This window comes from Pygoscelis adeliae, unplaced genomic scaffold (genome assembly GCF_000699105.1).
Source record: "Pygoscelis adeliae isolate BGI_AS28 unplaced genomic scaffold, ASM69910v1 Scaffold222, whole genome shotgun sequence".
Classification (NCBI taxonomy): Eukaryota; Metazoa; Chordata; class Aves; order Sphenisciformes; family Spheniscidae; genus Pygoscelis; species Pygoscelis adeliae.
In genome coordinates this window covers 5,138,474-5,164,260 of record NW_008824309.1, presented here as the reverse complement: position 1 = coordinate 5,164,260, position 25,787 = coordinate 5,138,474, and the positions used below count along the sequence as shown (strand labels likewise).

Here is a 25,787-nt window from a genome sequence, read left to right as displayed (position 1 = left end):
TCGCAAAAGAAAGCATAATAAATAAATAAATAAATAGACAAGAATATGCAACACTTTACATCCTCAAAGAATCACGTAGTTCCCTAATCTACGGAGATACGGATTGACGTCGTGGGCTCGCTTTACTCAGCCAGTTCAGTTTCGTGTGATTGTGCCATATTAATGACAAATAAAGTGTTGTTCCACTTTCCACAATGGAGTATTTTTTTTTTTTTCCACCTTTTAAATATAGGAATTCTCTCTTAAATTAGAAAGTAGGCAAAAAGTATCTTTTAAATTTTCATTTTTAAGTCTTCTATTAGAAAAAATATAGATTTATTAAACAAAAAATAATAAGGTAGAAAGAAGGGTTGGGCCTCCATCAAAAAAGTATATTATGCTTTAATGCAAAGAGAAAGAAATGGCTCTATGGGCAAAATTCAAGTATGAGTGACCAGTTTTTTAATCGTAAAGTAGGTGCAACATTTTTTAAAATGTTACAACACTGCATGACCTGTAATGCTCACAATATTTACATTAACTGCTTACATGAAACCATAAAAACTCTAAAAGAGAAAAAAATTGGTATGGACTGAAACAAACTACTCCTAGCACCCACATCAATGCCATTATTAACCAATGAAATCAAGTGCACAAAAATACTTTACATAGTCTACCGATGTAAAGTATACACTGGTGAGAAAGTACAAACCTAGTTAGTTAAAATGCCAAAAGAAGGGTCGGTCAATACAAACTCGGTCCTAGGACAGAAAGCAAAGGGAGAAAGAAACTAAATCGAGACAGGCGCTCGCACACGCACACGCACACACGCACGCAGTGATGAATTAAAACCCACGCGGGCACGGACAGACGGCAGGGAAGCGGGCCGGCGGGGAAAATGGACAACATCGACTCTTGAAACGAACACATCAACTCCAACAGAAAAATGTGAGCTAAACTACCCCCCGCCCCCCCCACCCCCAAAATAAAATAATAAAAAAAATTTAATAAAATCAATCACTTCACATGAGCTTGCGTGGAGGACGGTGGCGTTACAGAAAAGACAAATGAACCTACCCCGCGGAAGGAAGGGCTCCTGCCTCCAGTGCCCTGTAGCCAGTGTAGCTATTGCGATCCCTCGGGCTGGGGGGAAGGAGGAGTGAGAGCCGTTTTGCCAGACATGAGAAAGCCCAGGGGCGAGCCCGGAGGTAGTGCTGCCTGCTCTGGCACGCGAGAGCCGAGGCCGGGAAAGCCGCCGGGTCCCGTCGTCCTCGGGGACGGCTGGTCTCGGTCATGTCCTTCAGAGAGAGGAGTTTGGGACGTGGGCAGGGCGGATGGGAAGAGGAGCAAATGACTTGTGATCCTGGCGCCGAGTGCCCGGGTATCTGGGGAGCGGCGATACCGCCAGCCTCCCAGGGTGCTGATCACTGCCAGTCCTTAGCCAGAGAGTGAGATTCGGGAATTCGGGGCGGGGGGGGAAAGGAAATCTGAGGTAAGAGGTGGTCCCGGATGAAGAGGTAAGGGTTACGGACTCCACCCCGGGACCGGGCATGGTGAACTGAGAGTTATTTCGGGAAGCCTTGAAGTCAGAGAGGATGTCACGGCTTCCATCACCATCACCACCATCCGTGTCAAAAAGAAAAATGAAATAAAATGGAAATAATGTTGTGCTACACTTCCGTTCGTTAATTTTATAATGGCTCATAGCTTTAGACTTTTAAATCTGTAGTGTATTAATTTTTTCTACATATGTTTCACATTTCTCACTTAATATAACATAAATAATTTGGTTAATAGATTTAACCTGCACATTTCAGCCACATTAATATATATAAGAATCTGTTAATGGTATAAATAATTCTTTTTAAATAAAATAAATCTGATATGTTACATAATACTGATAAAAATTACTGTTGCTAATAGTTTTGTAAGCCACCCTTAATTTGTTGTTTTAATACTGCGAGATGGATACTGGAATTACTTTTACGAACGCTGCGGAGCATGCCCTTTCATTCTACTGCAAAACCAAACCGTAACCAATGCCGATCACATTATTAAAGCAGGGCCTCTGCCCCCTTCAAAGAAAACACGACGGTTAATGACGTTAGATAATTTAAGCTAATAAATCTAGGGGTTTTGAGGGGTCAACGTTACGGGGGATATAAACTGTTTAGTTTATCAGGTGGCTATGAAACTTTAACTACAGAAATGGTTGACTAAAATAGCCCATCTACTTTTTTTCTTTTTAATAAAATCTACAGCTTTCTACTTTAAAAGTTAAGTAAATAAAAACGCAACCGATAGTTGCAGCCTTTGAATTATTAATTAGAGCTGTGATCCCACATCCCGTTAGGAATCTGCAAGGTTGCACTCTCCTACAGAGACCTGAAATGGAGTACAGTACTTCCAGGCAAGGTTCATTCCAAACAGACAGTATCAATGAACACTCAGTGGCGTGAAGTGTATGTCATAATTAAGGTATTACATAATCATGCCTTCTCTCTGCTGTTAAATACAAAAACAGCATCTTTTACATTATCATATAAAAGCATTTAGGCTGTATTTTTATTTATCACTTTACACTGGTAGTCTCTTGTATGTGTACTCAATAGAAACCAAAGAATTTTGTACACTATTTTTTGTACAATAAAAGATAAAGTGTGCATTAGGTACGCTTGTACATGACAATATTGTACAATATTTACATTTCAGATATCACCATGAAATTCTGTATTATCTATATACACAATGAAAATTTCTCAGAAACATTTGGACTATTTCTTATAATCACAATTTTAGTATTATAGAAAAAAATTTCAGTAATCATCTGACATTGTTACTGCAACCTTTCAAGATTTCTGATTGGCTTATCCAGCAACCGCTATCCCTCCTAATCATCAAAAATATTGTACCACTAATCCGCGTAGCACCCTGTGATGGTATCTATCTGTCTTCACATAAATATTGATATAACCACGTCTATATCAATACCTACATATAGACTTATGTGCACGCTCATTTTGACAAGTACTGGACCAGTAACAAAGACATTCAATGTTATCTAGAGATCTTCCTCCTCTTGGGTTTTGGAGGCTTCACTTGTCTGTCTCCCTGTGGGATTTGGTGGACCTAAAAATAAGTATATTTAGAAGTTAGCACAGAATATTGGTCAAAGTAACCAGCCAGTAATAAATGAGTCACAGGATTGCTTGAGGTGCTGTTATGAAACGGTTCTTACTATTTCATGTCTATGTGGAAGCCCGAATTAAAAGGAACTTCAAGAACTTTAAGGCACTGGGGAGAAAAAAGGCTGATGCTGGATGCCGCAGCCTGTACATCTCAAGCCTCTCCTAGCCCGGAGAGAGGTACCAGCTCCAGTAACTGTGAAACCGCATCACCGGGAACTGAACCCAAAACTGCAATTATGCCAAATTCTCGGAGACAAACCTTTATACATCGTCGTGACAAGAGCAATAAAGTAGGAAGTAGGTGGTGAGAAAATATTGCTAACAGGGAAAAATCAGAGAAGTCAAATTCAGGTCTGCGGTAGCATTATTAAGGAACAAGCTACATTTAGCCAACTCTGCCTTCATTTAATTTTTAAAAGGAAATATTCAATTTCGAGCTAAATGGTAGATTAATTTGAGCGTGAAACAGTTTTTCATCACTGACTGCTCAGTAAAAAACACAACCTAATTGGAAGAAGAGAGGTAGAGGAAGGCGCTGGTGTCTGGCGTGGAATACCACCACCATCTGTCGGTGGAAGCAAGCTGCTGTTCTGGGAAGAGGAGTCTGCAGCTTCCAAAGAGCAGTCAGGCAACAGTAACAAATCCTTCAGCAACGTGCTAAATTATTTCCCTGGGTCCTTCCTGAATTCCTTCAGACCGCTAACATTTACTACGTATTTACTGGCTCTTACCAGTAGAGATAATTCTTTGAGCTAATTATCTTGTTTGCACATGCTTTTCATTTAAAATGTAACTGATGTCTGAACAGTAGCAGCTGAAAAAAATGCAAGTCACTAAAGAGAGAACCGTTGGTGCCCTGTGAGTGCTAGGAATCACAACCTTCACGGAAATAAATCCCGATCACAAATTTTGTGACCAGATAATTAAAATACAAATCAAGACTATGTAATGACATGCAGGCTGGTAGATCGGCTTGTCTGCATTCCGAAACGACCAGATCAGCAAGTCCAGTTACAGCAGTTTCCCCTGAGCCAGTTTGTATCATAGTTAAATGCACATAGCGTACAGTTTTTAGCACTACTGGATTTATAAATGAAAAAAAGGTACCAGCAATGGCCCAGTGCAAACATTTAAGTGGTGGTGTAACCGACACAGAAGATGCATGTGCCAGACGCATCTCCCATATTTATTTGTAACAGACCGACAATCAGATCCCGCTTTCCTTTTCCTTCCAAAGACAACAGGAAAACACACGTCGTTTTAAATCAAAACTCAATCTCATTTTGTAAAATTCACAAGTTTAAACAGAAGATTTGATTTTGTTATTACTTACAGCAGCCATTAAAAGCTACGGAATGACTGACTTAAAAGTTTCTTGGTGGTTCTGAAACCAGCTCTAAGTCTGCAGGTCTGTATACGTTTCCTTTTAGGTACTCCAGTAGCTCCCCTGAAGTTTTACTACTTCTAAATATGCACGTGAACAAGCACCTTCAGTACTGAGCATCGACTATCAGGAAAAGGACTTTTTTATGTATTCAAACGTTTTATAATTAATTACTTGACTAACTACCAATGACAAGGTATGAGAGGTTAGACGTGCTGTGATACACTCTTCTGCATTTCTAAGTGTGCTTCAATGAAGTTACAGACATGTTCTAAGTATGAAGATGAGTACATTATATAAACCAAATTTTAAATTGGAAAGATACTGGGCTTACATAATTAACAGCGTAAATATTTTAGAAAGAGCACTGTTAGATTTGATATTAGGAATACTCTTACCTTTCATGACAGTATCTTTCATTTCACATAAGGAAAGCTTTACTCAGAGAGTTTTACGTTCAAAAGAACGATGCTTTTAAATGTGGTTTCACTATCTTGCTACTCAAACTGAAAAACAAACGAGCCTGATCTTGTGTCACTAGTCAGAGAAAATGCACGGAATACGAGCAGGGCTGGAACTGATCCAAATATTATCAGGCTGGATGAGTAAAAGTACGTCCAGGAATCTACCTTTGTAAAAAATAATATAATCGGCAACGTAACTAAAGTTCTGCATCTTTTCCCATTTTTCGGAATGATTAAGCACTTGCAAATGTTTTTTAACACCGGAGAAATACAGAAAATTCCACATTATTGAAGAAAATAGAAACAAAATTTATGTTAGAAAGCAACCCAAAGCAACACTCCCAGTCTTTAACTGACACACGTGCAGAAACATAGAAAAAGGAGAAGATTATTGCTAACGTGAAAAGAAACTTACATTCCCAGACATTTTGTCTAGTTCACTCATGGCCTCGTGTATAGCAGCTTCTAAATGGTTATTTAGCTTTCCACTTCTAGGAAGAAAAAAATAATGCCATCAGTAATTCTTAGTAGCAGATAAAAGCTTTTAAGAAATTCATAATAAACACATTAACTCATTGCATATATTCTACTAGCTGTAGAGCCTCCCAGGTTGTTATAGCACAAACAGCAAGGTCAGGCCTATATACAATATTATGCAAGTTAAAGGCTTGCGTTATAATTACAGCAGAACAATTAAAGCCAGCGCTTCAGCGAGTTGTACGGTTAGTTACAATATCCACAAGACAGTTTACCTCCATGAATAAAACGCAAAGGTACTTCACGGTAACACAGCATTTTGTGCAATCTTTTTTTCAAATCATTAGCAAAGGGCCAGACTCTCAAGGGTTTTGATCAGGAGCAGAAGGGGAGTACTCCAGCTACTCTGGCCTCTCCTAAAGACTTCAAGTGTTAAGCCTCTAGTGCCAGCTCGCCTCTGCCTGCTTCCCACTCCATGTAGCGTGCTGCATTTACCTTGTAGATGCGGATACATTTCAGCAATACTTTTGTGAAGGACTAAATAACGTGCACTGCCGTCTTCTTGAAAAATCAGTGCATGAGCTGCCCAATTTTCCTCTTGCCCAAAGCACAAAGCTCGAAGTTAAATATCCCTTCCAACTTTAAAAGAGCCAGAGGAAAATAAGTTGTATTAGTCCGCTAAAACGCTGCTAGTTTTACCCCGGAATGACAGCACACCAAGGGCTACGGTAAAGGCAGGGTGAAGACTTTCTTCTTCCAAATCAGAAGTTACCCCAAGTCATCGGGCAGCTCCATACGCATCTGATTTTACAGCGACATTTTTGATCTGTGTATATTTCTTTTTTTAAAGAAGTTTCCCACTTGAACACTGTGCTCTGCATGACAGGTCATACTTCTGTGGCTCCGTGTTCACACCTCAGAGCTTCAAGCTAGCAAACTTGAGCAAGTTACTACCGTTTGTCGACAGCTCGGTGAGGATCTGTGCTTAAAAGCAGGTGCATATTTATATACAGGTAGACGGGCTGGTTCATTCATGACTTTAACTGAATAGGTACATTTAGAAGAGTGATGAACATGAAGACAAATGGCTGAATATGAGATGAGAGAGAGATCATCCTGGAGATGAGAGGCAGCGTTATGGGCATCCATCACAATATTCTCAGGAATAAGAGTAAGAAAGTACTGTTATCCCTGCTTTGGAGATGCAGAAACGAGGGGAGGAGGAAGAAAGCCATCTGCATCGTGAGGGACGATAACGGCAGAGACAGGTAAGAGAACAGCTCGCCCCAAGCTCGCATGGATGGTTGGGTCACTAGGACTGTCCTTCACAAGAGACGCTTTCTAAGAAACCCTTCCCTTTTAAAAAAGAAAGATCATCATGTCAGCTGGGACATTCTTCCCTGGGACTTAAAAGATTGATAGCAACTAAAAGCATTGGCAAGACTGACAAGGAAGTAGCACAGACAAACTATTCAACCAGCTTTGTTCTACAGTAATTCCATCCCCCTAGTTCAGCAAAACGATTTTCATAACCATCAGTACAGCTGGGAGATCGAAGACAGGAGACCAGAGGGTCTGTTACTCATTATTCAAATAAGATATTCCCTAACACCATTTTGCATTAGTCATCCGAGCGATACCAGGGCATGAATTGCACAAAAACCGAAGAGAGCTAGAAGCCTTACTCACCTGATTGCGCACAAGTGAAGTATAATAGGACTTCATCCACTCACTTACAAAGTCACACAAGTTTAACTAAGGCTTTGAATGAATTAGTTAAAACAGTGCTAAAAGAGTTTTGTGCAACTTTAAAATTATGTATCCTGTTGTAGTTTAAATCAACCGGAGAAATTATAAGATAAACTGAAATAAAGATTCTCGTACAAGGCCTGACATGTCCACCTGGGTTTTGGAACTGCTTGAGCTAGACCGCTTGCAAAACCAAGTTTAAGCTATGCAACTTGGACGCGTGAAGGCACCCGTAGATATTACAAATGACGAACAGAATATTGTTTAGTGGCAGCACAACTTCCTAGAAAGGTAATATGACTCTGTTTATAATGCAGCTATATTAATAACTGATAATATTGCTGACTTCCATGTCATTTAGAAGCAGATTTCAGATGCCAAGTTACCTATATGTGATGTAGTTATTTAATCAACATTAAACTTGATCAGCAACCCACCCTTATTATGCTATCTAATAGCAATTTGACTAATTGCTATTAGTCAAAACAGCCATTCGAAAGTATTTAAAATACAAATGATAATTTGAATTGTAGTCTTAAGACACTGTTGCTCCACTCATTTTACTATGAAGATGATGATCTGCGCTTGAGCAAATCAAAGTTTCAGAAGTGCCCACCACTGAAATATCCATTTACTGCAGACAAAACACTGCAGCTAAACACCTGGGAATTTGACATCAGATAAACGTATGCGTCAGGTCTCCAGTGATCCAAACCATCCTGTAAATATCCCAATTTTTGTCAAACTGCATTTAGAAGACTCTAGCAACAATTTGTTTCTCTCATTAAAAAGCAGCACATCATCTCTTAGAAAACCTCTCATGGCCAACAGCTTTGGAGAAGAATTTAAATTCCTTCTCTCGGGAAGGGAGGATAACCTTTTTGTCAGAAGCGGTTTTTTTAATCCTCCTCCTCCCTACTACGGCCCATTAAAATTTTTCCAAATTGTATCATCAAAATGAAGTCTAAGCATGTTTTGAGTTGAAGTTCCCTCCCACAGTGGACATTTTCCAGACTTCACCTGCAATTGCTGCCTCTGGGTAGCTCCTGCAGCGATAATAGGGACGTCTGAGTGCACCCACCTTGCTTGACTCTAAGAGTATGGGGCAAGCCGCTACTAGACTCACTCCTAGAGAAGACAGAGAGACTTAGACTGTGTCAGGGTGGTGACTGATTGGAGCTGGAAGTTGGAAAGGTGGTGGAAGAGATGGATTAATTCTTCCCTTACTGGAGTCCTGTTTGACTTTGAACACGGCACATGTCTAATAGGAGGGACGTCAGAGACGTAATTGTTCAACTCTAAGAAGCCACCGCTCAAGCTTCATTTCGAAATAACTTAGCATGGATGGTCGAGATGGTAATGGTAGGGATGGTAAATGGCACATTCCTGACAAAAGAGAAGCCTGGTGTGGGAAATATAACACAGAGGAACAGGAAACTACAGGAGAAGGAGACACTGGTATTGGGTGATGACCCTTAGAAGATGCTTTACATGCAGTGGGACAAGAGAACGCTCGTGAACAGAGGAATACAGATAACTGCGAAGCTTGGGAAGAACAAAGATTGGGTCAGACAAGGCTTTGATAAAGGAAGACTGGGCCTCCATCAGATAGTCTTCTGGAGACTACAACCGGATAGAGATAGGTGAGGAAGCTGCTACGTCATGACCTGGAAGCAAGAAGGGACATGGCTCAAATAAGAACGTAACGGCTGAGATGAGATGGAACTGAGAAAGGTCAGGATGGCTCAGCAGTTTGTACTAGAGTGCATCGTCCTGCAAGGCCCAGAATAAATACGATGGTTTAGGAGTCACACCACGCCTCTGAGATATCCCCAAGCAAACCACTTTTTTGCTACAGAAAATGCTTTAGATCATACTATTAGTTGAAGTTACAAAGCTCCGTGCAACAGAGCTAACACATCGGACTACGCTGATGAAATGTGCTACAATGACACTTTCTTCTGGTGTCTTGTTTAGAAACCTAAGAAACTGAATACACAAAACATTTCAATTTTAAAAATTAATACGTAAAGTTGGATTAAGATTTACAATTCACAAATACTGTATTTAAGGTGCAACTTGAATTGCATCCTATTACATCCTATTATAATACAGTTTTTAGCTTTGCAGACATTTTTCATCTTTAATGTAGTTTCAATAATTTTATATTTAACATATAATATCTATATATTACTGGAGATTGAGTCAAGACTGTGCAGCGAAGGAAAAAAATTGGAAAATATACTAGGGCTGAGACAAGAACTGTAGGAACACGAAGAATAATTTATGGAGTCAAGGTACCCGAATGCCATTTTGAGGACCTGGATGCTAACCCCGCTCTGCTAAACACACTGGACCTATGTGATGCTAGTCCATGCTCTCTCAACGTAAATTTATCCTGGGTTTCTTTACCTATGTCTTCTTTACTATGGAAGTGTTCAACTCGATGCCAGTACATGATATGCGTAAGTGCCGAGTACTTATACAGATAGGAAGCAGAAGTAGGAGTATTCCACATGTAGCAATTATATCTAATGCTAAATGTTTTAAAGAATCTGGACCTGTGTGTAACAAGATACTACAGAGACACATACCAGAAAGATGACCATAAGGAGACTAATAACTTTTTCAGATAAATTTACAACAGTACATAGGAAAAAGAGGAAGCGTCCATGAAGAAATACCGAAAGATCTGAACCATGAAATAAGTGCAAGTGGAAATATGGAGAAAACGACTGCAAGGGCTGTAAAGCAACCCTACGAAAGGGGCAACCAGGTGCCCCAGACTGGCTGGGATATTTGATAACCTCGTCTTTCCTTATGGGCAAGCAATGGGGCAGAACCAGACATGCCACAAAAAAAGGCCACTGGATTCAGTGGAATTGCAGACAATCCCTGCGGTCTGCTAAATATACAAATGCAAATCAGAAGATGGGAGTTTTTCTTAAATTGTACTGTTTACTTCAACTTTAACACCTCTTTAAATTTGCTCCCGGTGTCACCTTACTTGAGTCACGTATTTCGCTTCAGGGACATGAGCAAATAACTGGGGAGTTGCCAAAAGCCCTTCTATGTTCTCACCACACACCCTTAAACTCCAGTAAGATATTTTGAGGATGATCTTGGAAAAAACAACCACCAACATTGTCTCACTGGCATAAAAAATGTTTCTCTTAAGCGCCGCATGACATATAAATAGAAGAAAAGCTTACACCTTAAAAGGAGTTGAAGACAAATAATTATTTAATTCCTTTAAGCCTATGTTTATTGTGCTAAAGGCAAGTATCGCCAGCTGACTTTAAATTCTCACACAGATTCAAAGTAATATATTTTCACTGCAACAGTAAATAAGCAACAGCAACCTAGAACAAATCCATTGATAGTACAATTTCTATTTGTCTATCCTTTTATAGCTGTCCAGATTTTTTTTTTTTCTCCTGAAGTCAACCATTTGCCTCTTTTTGTCTACGCTGCTGCTTCGTATCCTAATACTGTTTCACGGTCTTTCTATCCTTGCATATTTGTAAATAAAGGCTAAAAGGCAAAATAAAACCTAACAGTTCATACATGTCTGACACAAAGCTCTGCACTGAGCCCCTTGTCTGGTTAAATACAGCCAGACTTCACAAATTCTGAAATGCTTCTCAGCAATGGGAAATAAACTGAATTTATCTGAATAAACCTGTGCTCTGCCTGCAGCAGCGGCTGCCAGAGGGAGAGGGAAGAGATAAGAAGGGCAGATCTTGTTAAAAAGCGTATTTGGTCAGAATAGTTTTGATGTAATAACTTTTTTGCTGTAAATTAGAAATCCTACACATGAAAGCTCAAACAAGTAGGCTGACATTTTACAAAGGCTACTGTAAATATCAGAAGATGCAATAAAAATGCAGATAGCAAAGATCTCGAATGATTATCATAACCAACACAAGGAATTCAGAAAATTAACTCTTCAGTTTGGCTGATCTGCTAAGCTCCCCAAAATGAGAGTCTTAGGAAGGAAAATAATTTAATTATTCCATTTCGCTAGTAAATAATGGGCATTTACTTACTTTCTGTTCCTTTTTCTGGCTCGGTTGTAAGCTTCTAGACCTTCTGTTAGTGTCTTCAACTTCTCTGGCTCCACCTGAGTGAAGGTATGAACACCAAACCACATTACCCAGACCTGCAATTATTAAACACTGCTTTTACTTTACTGCTAGACATGCATTATTATGGAGCCTAATTTTCACTGCATCCATAAGACACTAACCTTCCCAGCAAAGAATAAATTAATGTACGGCTATATACATCCCCTCACACATATATGTATATATTATAATTGCTCTAGATGTCCACACCACTAGCAATAGAAATACAAAAAAACAAAACCACGACACTTAAGACAACAAAACTAAGAAGGAAAATAATATTTGTAAAACCTTCTTTGTCTTTATATTATTAATATGAACACTGCTGTTAAAGTCTCATATTCTGTACTCACATTTTACAAATGTATTTTACACCTTTGAGACCACCTGGAACGCATTAAAATACCAAGTTGTCCAGTACACATGATACAATTTTTACAGATGCCGTCAACACAAAAGCGTTTCACATCACCTCAAATTTCTGGAGAAAGCATTTAAGGCCCCAGTTCAACAATGCTGCTAACGGCATGGCCAAATTCACTCCTATTTCAGAAGAGCCACAGTACGTGCTTAAGTTAAAAGGCTTAAGGCCTTAAAAGGGGGGCGGGCAGGGTCACAAGCTTTATTTATGCATTATGAACCTATGAATTGTAAATAGAGCTCGCTTTAGCCAGCTAATTTATTGGTCCTGAGAAAGGTCTTTTTAAATTTTTTTCCTTAAGCACATACTTCAGCGATCTGCCGGGTCAGGAATGAATTTGAGCACGTGCGCAACAGGGTTGCTGAACTGGTATTGAAAGTACTTTAACTGGAAATTTACGTTCTCTTGAACTCAACCAGAATTATAACCTTTTAAGCAATCTGTGTCTAAACCGCTGCATATAATCACTGGCACCACTGGGTAGGTACCAGTTAGTGATAGCATAAACAATACAAAAATGAAAGAAAATTATTTATATCATCTGTATGATTTATCATTTGCATTCTCAAAACATTAGTCCAATTAACTCCCGTATTATTTTGATTTGGCTCAGTCATTTCTGCTTGTAAAAAACAAAAAAGGTATTTAAACACATCAATTTAAAGAAAATGAAAGGATAAATTCCTTTTTCTTTGTCAGTATTGCCACATTTTGCTTGACTTATTTTTTAATCTTTGCATAACTTAACAGGAACCTTACATAGCATTTGTTTGATTAAAAAGTACAGCTTGTATTCTGACACAAGGAAAACTAATTCTATAAATACAAATCTATTAAGCATGCCTATATACAATCTGAAAAATAAATTTAAATCTAAATTCCCTCTAAACCCAGCCTTTCAATTACTAAATAATTTATTTTCACAATGAAACTGAATTTTAGACGTGAAAATGTGAAGTTAATGCGTGAGCAAGTTGTCAAAATCTCTAGAAATAAGGCCCAATTTAATATATGTTTAGACCAAATTTCACATCTTGAACTTACGCATCTGATAATGAAATTGGGGAATACTGCCGTTTCAGGAACTTACTGGCAAGAGTTATTATTGGTGAAATCTGCACATGGGGAGGCAAGATTTCTGTCTTCATGAAATAGATTCAATCATGCCACAGATTGTGGCATTTTTCCCTTAAAATTGTGCTTACTTTTAACGTAAGACTGCAAATACTTCAAATAATTCCTCTCCTAATCAGACTTTGGAAAACTACAAATGCATACATAAGAAATACTCTCTATTTAAAACCTGTGGGGCTTTTCTAAGGATAAACATGAGAAGAAAAGGCACGCAACACTGGCAGAATGAGCAAACCGGCTTCAGAAGCTTATACGTTACATCTCCTCCCATCGAAACGGTACTATCGGAGGCAATGCTACTCTCTCTGCAATGCACTACAGCTCAAGCCTTCATTTTGTAGAATGCTTGAAAAACAGCTGAAGAAGAAACTTCTGTTTTTCAAACTGAGCAGAATTAAAGGGCAATAACATAATCATCTTGATCCTTTACCTTGGACACTTCACTACGTGACAGAGTTGTCATGAATGCTAAATTGTGCATTATCCATATCCATGATATACATGTATATACAAGGAACAAACTCTGCAAAGGGTTGCGTATGTCTGCCATTAGATATATAAGAAAGTTCAATGGTAAATATTTTTATGAAGAGCTAATATCACGTTTGGGTCACAAGGGACTTAAGTAATGAAAAGAAATCAATAGCTTCATTATTGGAAGTTTGTGATGGTAGAACAGTAAAAAACCTGCTAGCACTTTTTTGAAGAAGTAGTATCAAATTGCTACCATAACATGGTATTGGAAGCAACTATAACAGATATATTTGAATTAATAATATCATATGCCTTCATTTACAATAAGCCATTACAACACTAAATAATACATACAAATGGGATTTTCAGGACACTGATAAATCACACCTATTATTATCTGTAGAACTATAAAAGCTCCGTTTAAAAAACCTAGTTTAACTGATGGAAAGTCCTATTGAGAACAATACTCGCCCCGTAAAAACACTATGAAATGCACTAACAACAGGCAACCACTGCTCACACAAACCCTTTGACTTTCACATTGTTGCTCTCAAAGCCTTGTTCCTGTTGAGGTGATTTGATTTGGATAATAATCAAACTAATTACTTAATGAAATACACATCCTCCGTTTTAGGATGCATGTAGCTTCAGGCTCGCTTCTTTCCTTTTCAGAAATTTCTGCCGCTACTGCTGCACTTCCCTTGGGTTCCTCTTTAATTTTCCAATAGCCAAAAAGCAAGCGTTCATTAGAAAACAAAGGTGCAATATTCCTCCCTTCTCCTGTTCGGGAAACACCATTCTAGCAGCTCTTCAAACAGAAGCATTATTACATTTAATACCCAAAGTCTTTTAAATGGAAACAAAAATCAAATTATGTATGATATAAAGAACAGAGAATATACAAAATACCATGAAATCCCAACAGCACAGCAAAACTAATGTTACAATATACAGGAGGTTAACATTTGATTACACAAATACTTTAAAAGATGTTTTAAGAAAGCTCTGCAGAAAATACAATTTTTGGAACAGCTGCTAGTGACTCTCGCCATGAATTGTAACCTTTCAGGACTTTCTGAAGACCATTTGATTTTCAAGGTTATTTCTTTTTGGTTTTCAAGGGTTTTTTCTTTTTTGGTTTGGTGTGGGGTTTTATTTGTTTGGGGTTTTTTTTTTTTTCCTTTCCTTCAGACCAGGCTGCCCAAACAACTGAAGAATGTAGCTGTACAACATGTTACAGGAGTGTTTGAACATGTGTTCAAAAAAAATTTCACCTCTTTACAAAAGTTATAAAAAATAAGCTCTTCAAATATATCAAACCAGTCATATAGATACGGATACACATTTTTGTGAAGTTAATACATAAATACATACTCAGAACATATGTGCAGTGTAATTCCTGTATTCGTAATTCATATGGGACAGTGGTATTGTACACCTAATTTTTCCAGTTTTGCTTAATCTTTTAGTTTGCCGTCTGTCTCATTTGCCTATACTTTATAAACTGACTTGTAACTTGGGGATCTAACCTTTATAAGGAATGAGCTCTTAAGCATTCAAATAATTGTTACGAAAGCACGTTGATTTCTCTATAAAGTAAATACTTTCGTTCAGCATACTCGGACGGGAGCCCTTTGAAACCTCTGTGGCTAAGGAGATCAACAGAGAAGGCACCTGTAAAGAGAGACTGAAGTTCTCTTGAGCTAGGGTTGAAACCATTCTGGCCAAACATCGCCCCAGTTATTTATAGCACCAATTCATCAAAGACCTTTTGGACTGTTTGGGGAAATTACATTTGCACATCAACCTCAGATAACTCTACGATTACCAACTGCAGTAAGACCAGCAGTGGTTACACCACAGATACACCAGTTTTAGCTCACGAAGTTCCTGAGCTATGCACTGGTGGGAGTCAGAGGTTGTTGGTGAAGAAGCATTCCTCAACATGTTCTCCTACTCTCTCTCCTCCCGATATCTGCTGCTGGCCAAATTTTGGGGAAAGGAATACTTTGGTCCAACCCACTATCACCGTTCTTACGTCCTTATGACTGTTGTTGTGCAATGTACTAGGCAGGTATATAGGGAAAAAAAGACATAATTTTTAAGTGGTTTGATTTCTTTGTGTCAGAGGTAAAATGTTATTTCATTAGATCTTTCCTTTCTGCTCACATATTTTTAAAATTTGCGTTTTATAAAATGGCACTTAAAAATATTTATATACGGAAGATGTGAAATATTTTACAAGAACTACAAAAATATAATGTTATACAAGTAGTGGAGACCAGAATTTGAAATATTTATCATAATAAAATAACGAATAACTCCTTGATAACTGTATTTTCTGTATATTCCCCAACAACCATATGATTTGTCGACAAAAAAAAAAGGATTTTAGTATGAAAGAGCAAATTGGAATGCTTTCCTCGCTATTAAAAGATGGTCAAAACCTCCTTTCAAGGTGAAAATGCGCATGCATTTCCTCTTAAAGAGTGTATGTGTGAATCAGCAAGCTTTTACTTATTACAGACTCCTCAATCGGCTAAGATCAGTTTTCCTTTTTGCAGTTTTCAACACTTTTAGATATCTCCATATCGGTTTCTTTGGACACAGCCAGAAGTTCAACTAAATACACAATGTAAGTTAAACAATTTTTTGTTAACAACGTTTTTTATGTAGCAAGTCTTTTGTGCACAAATTAGTTAGTAAAGCATAATCAGGCCAAAATGTAATCTGTTTCATGGCATTGGTAGAAGTTTCTCCTTAGATAACTATGGGAAAAATTCAGTTCTGCAAGCTATAGTTCTGAAAAAAAGCAATTTGTACTACTAAAGTAAAAGACAAAGAGGAAAATAAAGAATGGACCGAGATAGTTTTGATAAACATTTGTATGGGCATAGGTACATGTGTAGATAGATAGATATGTGCATATATATATAAATATACCTTCCCCTCCTCAGCGTTTTGTTGACATGAATTGTGAACTTCTTCTTCTCTTACTAGTTTCCCAGGCCATGAAGTCAGTCCTTTGATTTGGCCCCAGACCAAGTCGCCAACATTAAACGTCCTCGGCCTGTAATGTATCAGCTCATTTGAAGAAGGGGAGTCTGGGTTCCTTAGGTCATCTTCACTACTGATGCTTTTAGCATCTGAAGGGCTAGGCACACACCCATTAATGCTTTTGGCATTAAAATCTCCATTGTAATGGATATAGTCTTTAACTAACGAACTTTCCAAGCTATTTGAGGAACTTGGAGATTGCTCTTCCAGAATCAGGTCTTGTTTAGAAGTGTTCAGCAACTCCCCAAATCCTCTGTTCTGCTGAGGCCTATTTCCGTTTATGTGTGCACATCGTTCCACAGTGTTCTCCAGTCTTTCCTTAAAACTCATCATAGTTCTTTTGTAATTGTTATACCTGAAATTCTCCTCCAACATTTTATCACTTTGACAGTTTCGCTGTGATAACAGTATCTGATGCTGCTCGCCTTGTAATAATGGCAGTGTGGAGATGTTATTGGGCCTTTCGTGACAAGGACTACTATGGATATGGGTAGAGTGGTCTAGAAACTCATCACATTTCCATCTATTTATCTCACTGACAGGACTTTGCTCCCCTTCCCACTGTTTTTTGGGTGTGTTACAACTTGTTGATTTGTAATATTCATACCCATCCCCTTCACTTGAATTTTTACTGTGCTCTGAATTCTTCAATATTCGTGTTCCTCTAGTGTTCCTTATCCTACCTTCATGATCAGAAACGGCAATGTTTCTTCCATGGATTACTGCACTGACAGCACTAGAAAGATTTAATGGGTCACCAATTGAGGCTGTGAAGGCACTCATGGCACTCAAAGCTGGAATGGGACTCATCTGTGTTGTACTGCTAACGGCAGTGGTGATTACTACTTGCATTCCTTTGCTTGCAGCATCTACAACTGCTTTGTAGATAGCGTCCACCGATGTATCACCCTGAGCAGCGACATTGAGGTTATCCTTTGCCTGTTGTCCAAGAGGTGGTTCAGTTCTTTGCTGCAAATCACAAGATGTTTCTTGGAAAGGAGGAAGCATAGTGCTGGAGCTCTCAGGAACTGGCGCCATTCCCATTTGAGTGATCATTCTTTTGTTTAGGACAGCAGCATCTTCCTGCATTCTCACCTGGAAAAGGTAGAGAAAAAGATGGAAATTGCTATTCTGCCTAAAGTTCCATTTCAATAGACAAACTTTGTCTCATTTTAATACAAAAATCAGGATGGTGGCCAGGGTGACTATTTGTTACAGTACATAATTTTAGTTTGGTTACACATCAGTTACAAGGTTTAATGCTGAACAAGCTAGACAGAAATCAAAAAAAGCATAATTTGGAGGAAAACAAACCACTGGCTCTTAGACTTTCCCTCGTGGATCAAAACAGACGCCTTGCATGAAATTATACAACCCACCATGCACTGCTGAGACTACATTATCATCTCTTCCAAAGTCTTTTCAGGGATTTCCTCTTCTGATTGAAGTGCAGCACCCTCCTTTTTTCTCTCAAGTCCTAAACAACTCCACCAAGTTCAGCGGAACAGAAATATGGAACAGAAATCTGTTCTCAACTATTCTCTTTCATTCCTTCCCAGACCCTAATTTTGCTTCTTTCCTCCCTACCAACTGTTCTTCTGGGCTCCTTGTATGCTCCTCATTCAATTTCTGGAACGCAGGCCACCACTGTCCTTTTGGAATTGGCTAACATGTCTATTTTTTCCCTTTCGGTTATGTGCTTCTCTCGTGGGATCTCTTTTTACTTCAGTCCCTTGTAAACCATGCCTGCATCCCTTTGCATTGCAGCTGTAATGTCAGGCGCTGCCACAGTAAACTGTAACCTTCAGATTAAAGTAACTGGGCTTTTTGTGTTTCTTGTCACATACGTAGGCAGTGAAGACGATGTCAGTAATAGTGCTGTTACAAAAAACTGTAAAAAACAAGGGTGAAATATTTCCAAAAGCTCCTTTAAATACTTACCATTACTATTTATATAACTGAGAATCTGAAGCAAAAAATACTGAGATAAAGCTACCAAAATTCATACAAAAACAAAGAGAGGCAATAGGCAGCTAGAGGACTGTGACTTTGCAATAGCAGTGAAACATCTACACAGAGAAAATGACACGTCTTCTTTTTCCTTCTTAAAAGGGTAAAAGCACTTTCTGGCACTATCTGCATGCTTCTGTCTTCACGTCTTGAGTTCTGCAGCAACCATGGCAATACTGAATAATAAATACGTATTTTAACTCTGGTTTTATTACCTATTTTGGTTGCTATGCTTCCTGTCAGTATGTTAGTTTGATAGTTCAACTTGCATTATGAAGAATTGTCTATTTAGGTGGAGAGCAGGGAGTTATCATTTTTGCAGTTTGTCATTGTAACGTTCATTCTAATGCCCGTTTTCTTCAGCTATACAATCCACAGCACAGCTAGCTCTTCCATTCAATTTCAGTGGGAATGTAAGAGGACTGGTACACATGGTCACCTATAATCATTTACTAAGTTTCTAATTACTGCAAAGTGGTATCAATATTTATGTCTCACCACTGAATTGTTAGCGTGGTCTAAATGGGAATTTATGATCATTTCTGCGGAATGGAAAATAGTTTTGCTAAAAACATATAGTAATTGTCAGAACATACACAGCACATTTTTTTCAATACATGCAGCATAACTCTTTCCAAAGAAACTATACCCAATTTCTAAGGAAGAAAGTATACAATTTCAGGAAGAAATGTTACTGATTTGCAAAATCCAAGAACTACTGAAAGAGGCAAGCAATTGTATATACCATATTGTCTTAATCACTCAGCAAAAAAAAAATCAAACTATGGAGGATGTAATTTTACCTACTGAGAGCTGCACATTTGTTTGAATATTGATTTCATTTTGCTTTCTACCTGGAAATTCTGGAACAGACACGCCATGGGGTTTGGGTTGTTAGCTGGGCCAGGAATTGGGGGCTGGCCTTGAAAGCCCTGCATGTTCTGATACCCCTGGAGAAGGTGCTGTTGCTGCTGATTTGAAGGAAACATCTGATTGTTGTTTAATAGCGACTGGAGATGACTCAGCTGATGGTTATTCAAAGTAGTGTTTATAGATGACATGTCACCTGTAATTCAAACACAGGGAAACATAAGTCAGTATAGTTTTCAACAGTCAGGAGGAATTTCCTTGACTCAAATTTTAACTGACTGCTAAGCAAATGCCTCTGTAAAACAACACTTTTCCCTTTCAATCGTCTATGGAATGGTCCTCAAGGCATGTGTCTCCTACTCTTTTTTCCTTTATTTCTTCAGTATTCCTTCTTTTGCATGTCACATCTATGTGGACTCTTTCTAAAGGTTTCTGACATGACTGTCTTTGCCTTTGGAACGGTACACAGCCAAGTATGGCAGAATGAGCTTCTATCATATTCAGCATCTTGGAATCTTACTCTTAGTTTCCAAAGAGTGACTGCTTCAAACAGTACTGGGGTGGTGAGGGGGAGGAGGAGGAGAGAGAGAGAGAAAGAGAAAATAATTTAAAAACCCCAACAAAACTAGCTTTTCATTAACTATGACAAAATAACATGAGCTAACTGCAAATGAGCAAAGGCTTTTTGGCTCACAGACATGTCAGCCAACACTCTGAACAACTTTTTTTTTTACACTCTAGAGAAACAACTGTATTTACATTTTGTTTTACATGAAAATCTCACTGTACATGAAAATTATAGTTCTAGTAAAATAAATACGCTGTTGAACCTGACTTTATGAAAAGCTTAAAAATGTATCAATTTCCTAGGGTGTTTTCTTGTTTTGTTTTTTTTAATTAAAAGCTCATGTTTTTCTTAAAATTGCCATTTGCAGCATCATTGGTTAGTTGTATTTTACATGGAAAAGGTAAAGTAGGGTTGAGTTCACGATAGCCATTTAGTAGGTAAGTACGAGGTATGAAGTTAAAATACTTATCAGTTCTTTGCCACTATTTAATTCCTCCTACTAGTCTATTCATTAGATTACATAGACCAAACAACAGAGGAGTACTAACTATATAACATATTCTTGCTAAAAATCATCAAAAGACTCAGGAGAAAAAATTTGTATTTAAAGGCTTTTTAATCACTTGTTCTGGGATGTAGGTGTTTGTCAAGTGAGATACCCTGGGTTTCTAAACTACAAGCTAAAGTAAAAAAAAAAAAAAAAAAAAATCAGAGAAATGAGAAAATATAAATACACAATAAAAGGCTCGAAGGGCAACCTTCCTCTTTGAACTTGTGCAAGGACCTACTTCGAGTGCTTTATGGATTACTTTACGGGGAGTGTGCTTACGGTTTTGGCGCTTTTGATTCATTTGGAAAAATGCACTTGGCCATTTTTCATCTACTGCGCAGCTACTCGTACTAACCCTGTGATGCCACATGCACTTGAAATGAAACGCTGCATCCCAGAGATACACCTGTGCTTTTACTCCTTGAAAAATGAAACCACTCCAATCGCTTACAGAATTTTAAGGTAGGTAGGTCTAGGTGGCATCAGAATTAAGAATGGAATAGAAAATAATTTCCAAAACCAGTATTAAATGTTACTGAATTAAATGAGAATGTATTTTAAATTTCTTACAATAACAGTTATGTTTTTCTCAATAGAAATAAACAAGCTGTAACATACAAAAGCCTTACAAAAAAAAGTACGATAAAGTGGAGTCTTTAAAAATAGAAACTAGAATCCGAAATTCCCCCTCCCCAACCCTCTTCCTTTTTTTTTTTCCTTTTATATCTGTGAAGAAATTGAACTTACCAAGCAGACCTGTCCCCAGTAGAGGGTTAAGTAGCTGTGGCACCACAGAGTTATTGTTGAGTTTAGCTGGACCAGATGTATTCCCAGCATTATTAGATATGTTCAGCAATGTTTCTGCCATTGACACCACTGCTGTCCCACCACCCAGGGTTGAGACAGACAGTGCTGCCACTGCTGATGATGTAGTGGTTGTGGTAGTGGTTGCCTGGGAGGAGGTGGCTATGGAAACCTCTGGATGATTAGCGGTGTTGCCCGATGCAGAGTTCAGGACACCTCCCACCAGCTGGGGATTCAAGGCCATTAATGCTGAGGCCCCTGAGACAGCTGGGAGGAGCAGGGGGTTAGAAGTAGTGTCAGTGCCTGAAAAGCTTGGTATAGGGTTGCCCATGGGGTTGGTTAAAAGGGTCTCCACCCTGTTGCTTTCTGACTGAGTGCTTGGCAAATGGTCAGGTGGGGCTGTCATCTGTGTTACTGAGGGTAAAGGGTTATTTTGCTGTTGCAACAAATCTGAGATGGTCAGATTGAAAGATGGTAGGGGAAGCATGGCAGCTGCTTGGGCTTGGTTCTGAAGGAGGGTTGCTAGAAGCTGAAAATGAACAGGTTGTAATACCTGCCCATCCACGTCACTGGAGAGAAAAGCTAAAGCAGCATTTACATTCGGGTTGAGAAAACCTAAAGGGTTGAGGTTGACCTCAGACTTGCCTTCTCTTGCTGAAGGCTGTAGTATATTTAATAGATTCTGGTTTAGGAGATGTTGCTGATTCACTGGCAAAGAGATAGGTAGAGAATTGAGGAGGTTTTGATTCAAAGAATGTGGAAGATTGTTGTTTGAAGAGCTGTTCTGCGGAAAATGAAGCGAGTGTTCGTGGCCAGCAAAAGGGAAATCGCTCCCAATGGGCAGCTGGCTCTGAAGTGGGTTTCCAGCTGCAGTAGTGACTATAACACCATCTTGAAGCACAGATGTTGTTTTTGTGATGGCAGGTTGGCTGGTGCCAGCTATGGCTATTGATGATGATGGTCCTGAACCCCCTGCAATGCAAAAGAACAAAACTATTAATAGAATACTGCCTGTTGGGAGACAATCATCGAAGTTATAAAGTAACTAGGTTAATCCAAAACAGTAATGTTTGATATCCATGCACAGGAAAGAAAAATGTTTTGAACATCCAGACTTGAGTACTTTTTAAATATGAATGAATCTGCCATCAGCTACTTCAGACATTATGTGCTGTGCCACATCTCATCAGAAATTATTTAACTATACACGTGTATTCCCTTTAAATTTCTTTGAGTGGGGACATGAGGATTTAATTCATTACATATTTTGATTAGCATAAACCTAAAAGCAACCATAACTTAATATAGTTAGCCGTGGACCAGTATGAAATGAACTACTAAGAAGAAGGATCAATGGGAGACATGAATGATGTGTGAACGAGTGTGAGTACATGATCTAAATGTAGATGTGAACCTTACGCTCTTCTATTTCCAGCTCTATCCCATTAATGGGGTTTTGGAGAATTATTATTTCAAGCATTATTTTGGACTCATGAAGAAAAAATACAACGATGATGATTACATGTCATGATGATGCCTATGATAAAATTTAATGAGCAAAATACAGTGCGGTCAAGGTAGGTTAGCAGACAAACCCCCCCAGCAATTTATAAAGAAAAAAAAGTAAATTGGGGTGGTCTAGTCATATCCATCACTTGGCATGAAAAGAAAGACCAGCTGGGTAGATTTACTGTGAGGGGGTTACATGGAAGGAGTGAGAGAATAATAAAGTTTATTTGGCTATCTTTATACCCCTTTACCAAAGTTGAACTATAAAATAAATTATTCATTGTCTTTCACTTAAGGCAGAGTCTTGAATTGACAGTGGTCATACACAAAAAACATATGAGAGGAGACTAGGAGAATTAAAGCAAGTGAAGTTGCCTTGAACTACGCCTTTCTACTTTATTCATTGCGATTCACTGGAGAACAGACATTAAAAATATGTATTAGAATTATATACTGCATGTATATAGAACTGTATAAGTGTATTTAACTATGCTTTTGATGCAATAAAATCGTTTTCCATTCTCAACTGCCCTGCAAATCTAGCTCACATGACAGAGATCAGAATGTATCGATTATCAGAAAGCATCAATTATCATTTTTCTAAACAAATACTATTTGAAAAGGGATGTGCAACTATGCTGTTAAGTGGTAAGAACAGAATCAAATCTTTAATTTAAAAATCAAATCTGGTAACTTAAAATACCATTCTTCATCACTGTAACATGATGACAACTCAAAAAGGTACAAAATTAACACAGTGCATGAGGCACTGTATTGAATTCATGAGAAGAAAGATCACACCCTCTTCTCCCAGGTAGCATTATCACATTTCAGTACAGATATTAAATAATAAATTAGCAAAAGATAAAGTAAGAACAAATTGTAATCATGAAGCAGAGGATATCCTATTCTGCTGTGATTAGAAATACGTTAACAAAGCAATAAAAGCAGTTTCATGACAAATACATTTCTCTAGGCAGCAGTTTGGAACAAAAAACCAGATATGCACTTGAGGAACAAAAACCCAACCATGCACTGAAAATATATGTCCCATTGGATTTCCACTTACGGTTTTGTGTTTAACATTTTAGATCAGGCAGGAATAGCAAATGCTCTGTATCTTGACACCCCCAGGCCTGGCAAATGCCTCATATATACGTGAGAAACTGGCACCCATGCCCGCCCTGGCTTTCTAGCTCAGAAATACAGATTTCCAGATTACAGACACCTTCCCAATAGAAGTCAATGAAAAGCTGCTTATCGGACAAGTTGCTCAGAAATTATTCAAAACTAAGATGAAGCCAGTAACAGCAAACCTATTGGTAGAGATGAATGAAAACCACAGCTACAGCAAGTAAGTTTGTTTTCTGCCAACGCATCTGTCCTACTGCTGGTTACCTAATTCTGGAGGGAAGCCACCTCTGGCAATGCCTCCAAAATGGAACATAACAGAAAAAAGAAAGAGTCTCTCAAGCACGTGTTTACACATCAAGGCGTACATGACCTACCGAGACGACATGTTAAAAAGATTTTTCATGTGTGTGCACTTTTTTTTCCTCGTAGTATTTTGCTATTTTTGTAAATAAGCCAATAGTAAAACACAGTTCATACAGATGAGCGGCATAACATAAAATTAAATTAAATGTGTATGTTTACTATTTAACACACAACCGTAAACTCCGGCTACTCAAATTCAATTACACAAATCCCAGAGAACCTAAACTAAAATATAACTGTGCATCCTCCTGTTTTTACTAATCTCTGAAATATTTTAAACTTCATTTTTGGAAAAGTAACAGAAAAATCTTTACAATCTTCGTGGCTAAAAGCAAATTCTTTTTGTTTCACCGGAGAAAACACACCCACTTATAACAGTTTCAAACACTCACACCAGGCTTGTAATGGATCAGTACGTTACAGAGCCAACAGCGATACACATTATTAACTATCAGGTACCTGTTTGCTCACAAAAAAGGAAATTTCCAAATTTTTTTGTTGTTTTGTTTAAATCAGTATCCAGAACTGACACTCCAAGGATTTAAATATTAGGAAAAGTCCCAAAGGCCAAACCACAGATTTAAGAAATACTATTACAAAGTCATTCCTACATGTTTTTAACGGAAGAATCAGCTGTGCCACTCAAATGACACAAGACGGATGCCTACCGTACTTAAAAATACATAAGGCCTCTTAGATAATGTTGGTTGAAAAATTGCTCATTGAAGCAAAACTCTGTCACTGCACTTCGAGACACACTTAACGTTAGCCTCTCTGGTTGTAATCTAGTTTAAGATGGACCAGGTAATACCCGAACATCTTCAGATGGCTATTCCTCCCACTTGTAAATGACCTTCCACACAAAATCTTACTGTCATATAGATAAAAGCAGGCTACCATCAGCTTAGCCTGACCTGCAGGAATAGTCTGATATACTGGGTTCGTTTCAGGCAATATTTTTTTGGTAACTCTTTGCTCCTGCAATAAGGGAAAGGCAGATATACAAGCTTTTTCCTCGGTAGCTAAGAAAGGCGTCCCTCGCTAGTAGAAATCACATTCAATGTGTTAAGCAGCACACGGATAGATTTTTAATTCAGACACGAGGCAACTATTCTATACATAGAGCTCTCATGAATATGAAACCTAATTTTGGTATTTTCAAGTGGACTAATGTCTGTTTCTCATTTATTTATGATCCTATTTTCCATTCCACTCAGGTAAATGACCACACGGAATAGTATCTGGTGTGAAGTAAATCTCAAACTTGTAAAATTGTTGCTAGGTTTTTGTCAAACACTGCTCTGATTTCTATCCCCCGTCAAACACCGCTTCTGGAGATCTAACCTGAGAGGTCTAGAGCGCATTCAACACTTCCCTTTCTCCAGATTAACTAGGCAATTAATTAATTGGTACTGGGGGAAAAAAAAAATCTTGATGGATTCTGAGTAGGAGGAAGAAAATGTGTCCTTATTTCAATCCAGACTTGAGAAGTCTGGGAGCTGAGGAGGCGATGAGCAGCCAGACT

At 38.4% G+C, this 25,787-nt stretch overlaps 1 protein-coding gene across 4 annotated transcripts in view; it reads right to left on the bottom strand.

The window, feature by feature from the left end:
• Positions 1–2,522: 2,522 nt before the first annotated feature.
• Positions 2,523–25,787, bottom strand: part of MBD5 (methyl-CpG binding domain protein 5) — a 95,247-nt gene continuing 71,982 nt past the window's right edge. For 3 of the 4 annotated variants that reach the window (XM_009318953.1, XM_009318954.1, XM_009318955.1), the window contains 6 exons: positions 21,200–22,228; positions 19,319–19,530; positions 16,341–17,549; positions 11,291–11,403; positions 5,431–5,506; positions 2,523–3,108 (listed from right to left, as the gene is read on the bottom strand). In XM_009318953.1, the coding sequence (XP_009317228.1) occupies positions 3,037–3,108; positions 5,431–5,506; positions 11,291–11,403; positions 16,341–17,549; positions 19,319–19,530; positions 21,200–22,228 (2,711 nt within the window). In that variant the 3' untranslated portion in view covers positions 2,523–3,036. The remainder of the gene's footprint in view (positions 3,109–5,430; positions 5,507–11,290; positions 11,404–16,340; positions 17,550–19,318; positions 19,531–21,199; positions 22,229–25,787) is intronic. The other variant, XM_009318956.1, reaches the window with a different exon arrangement.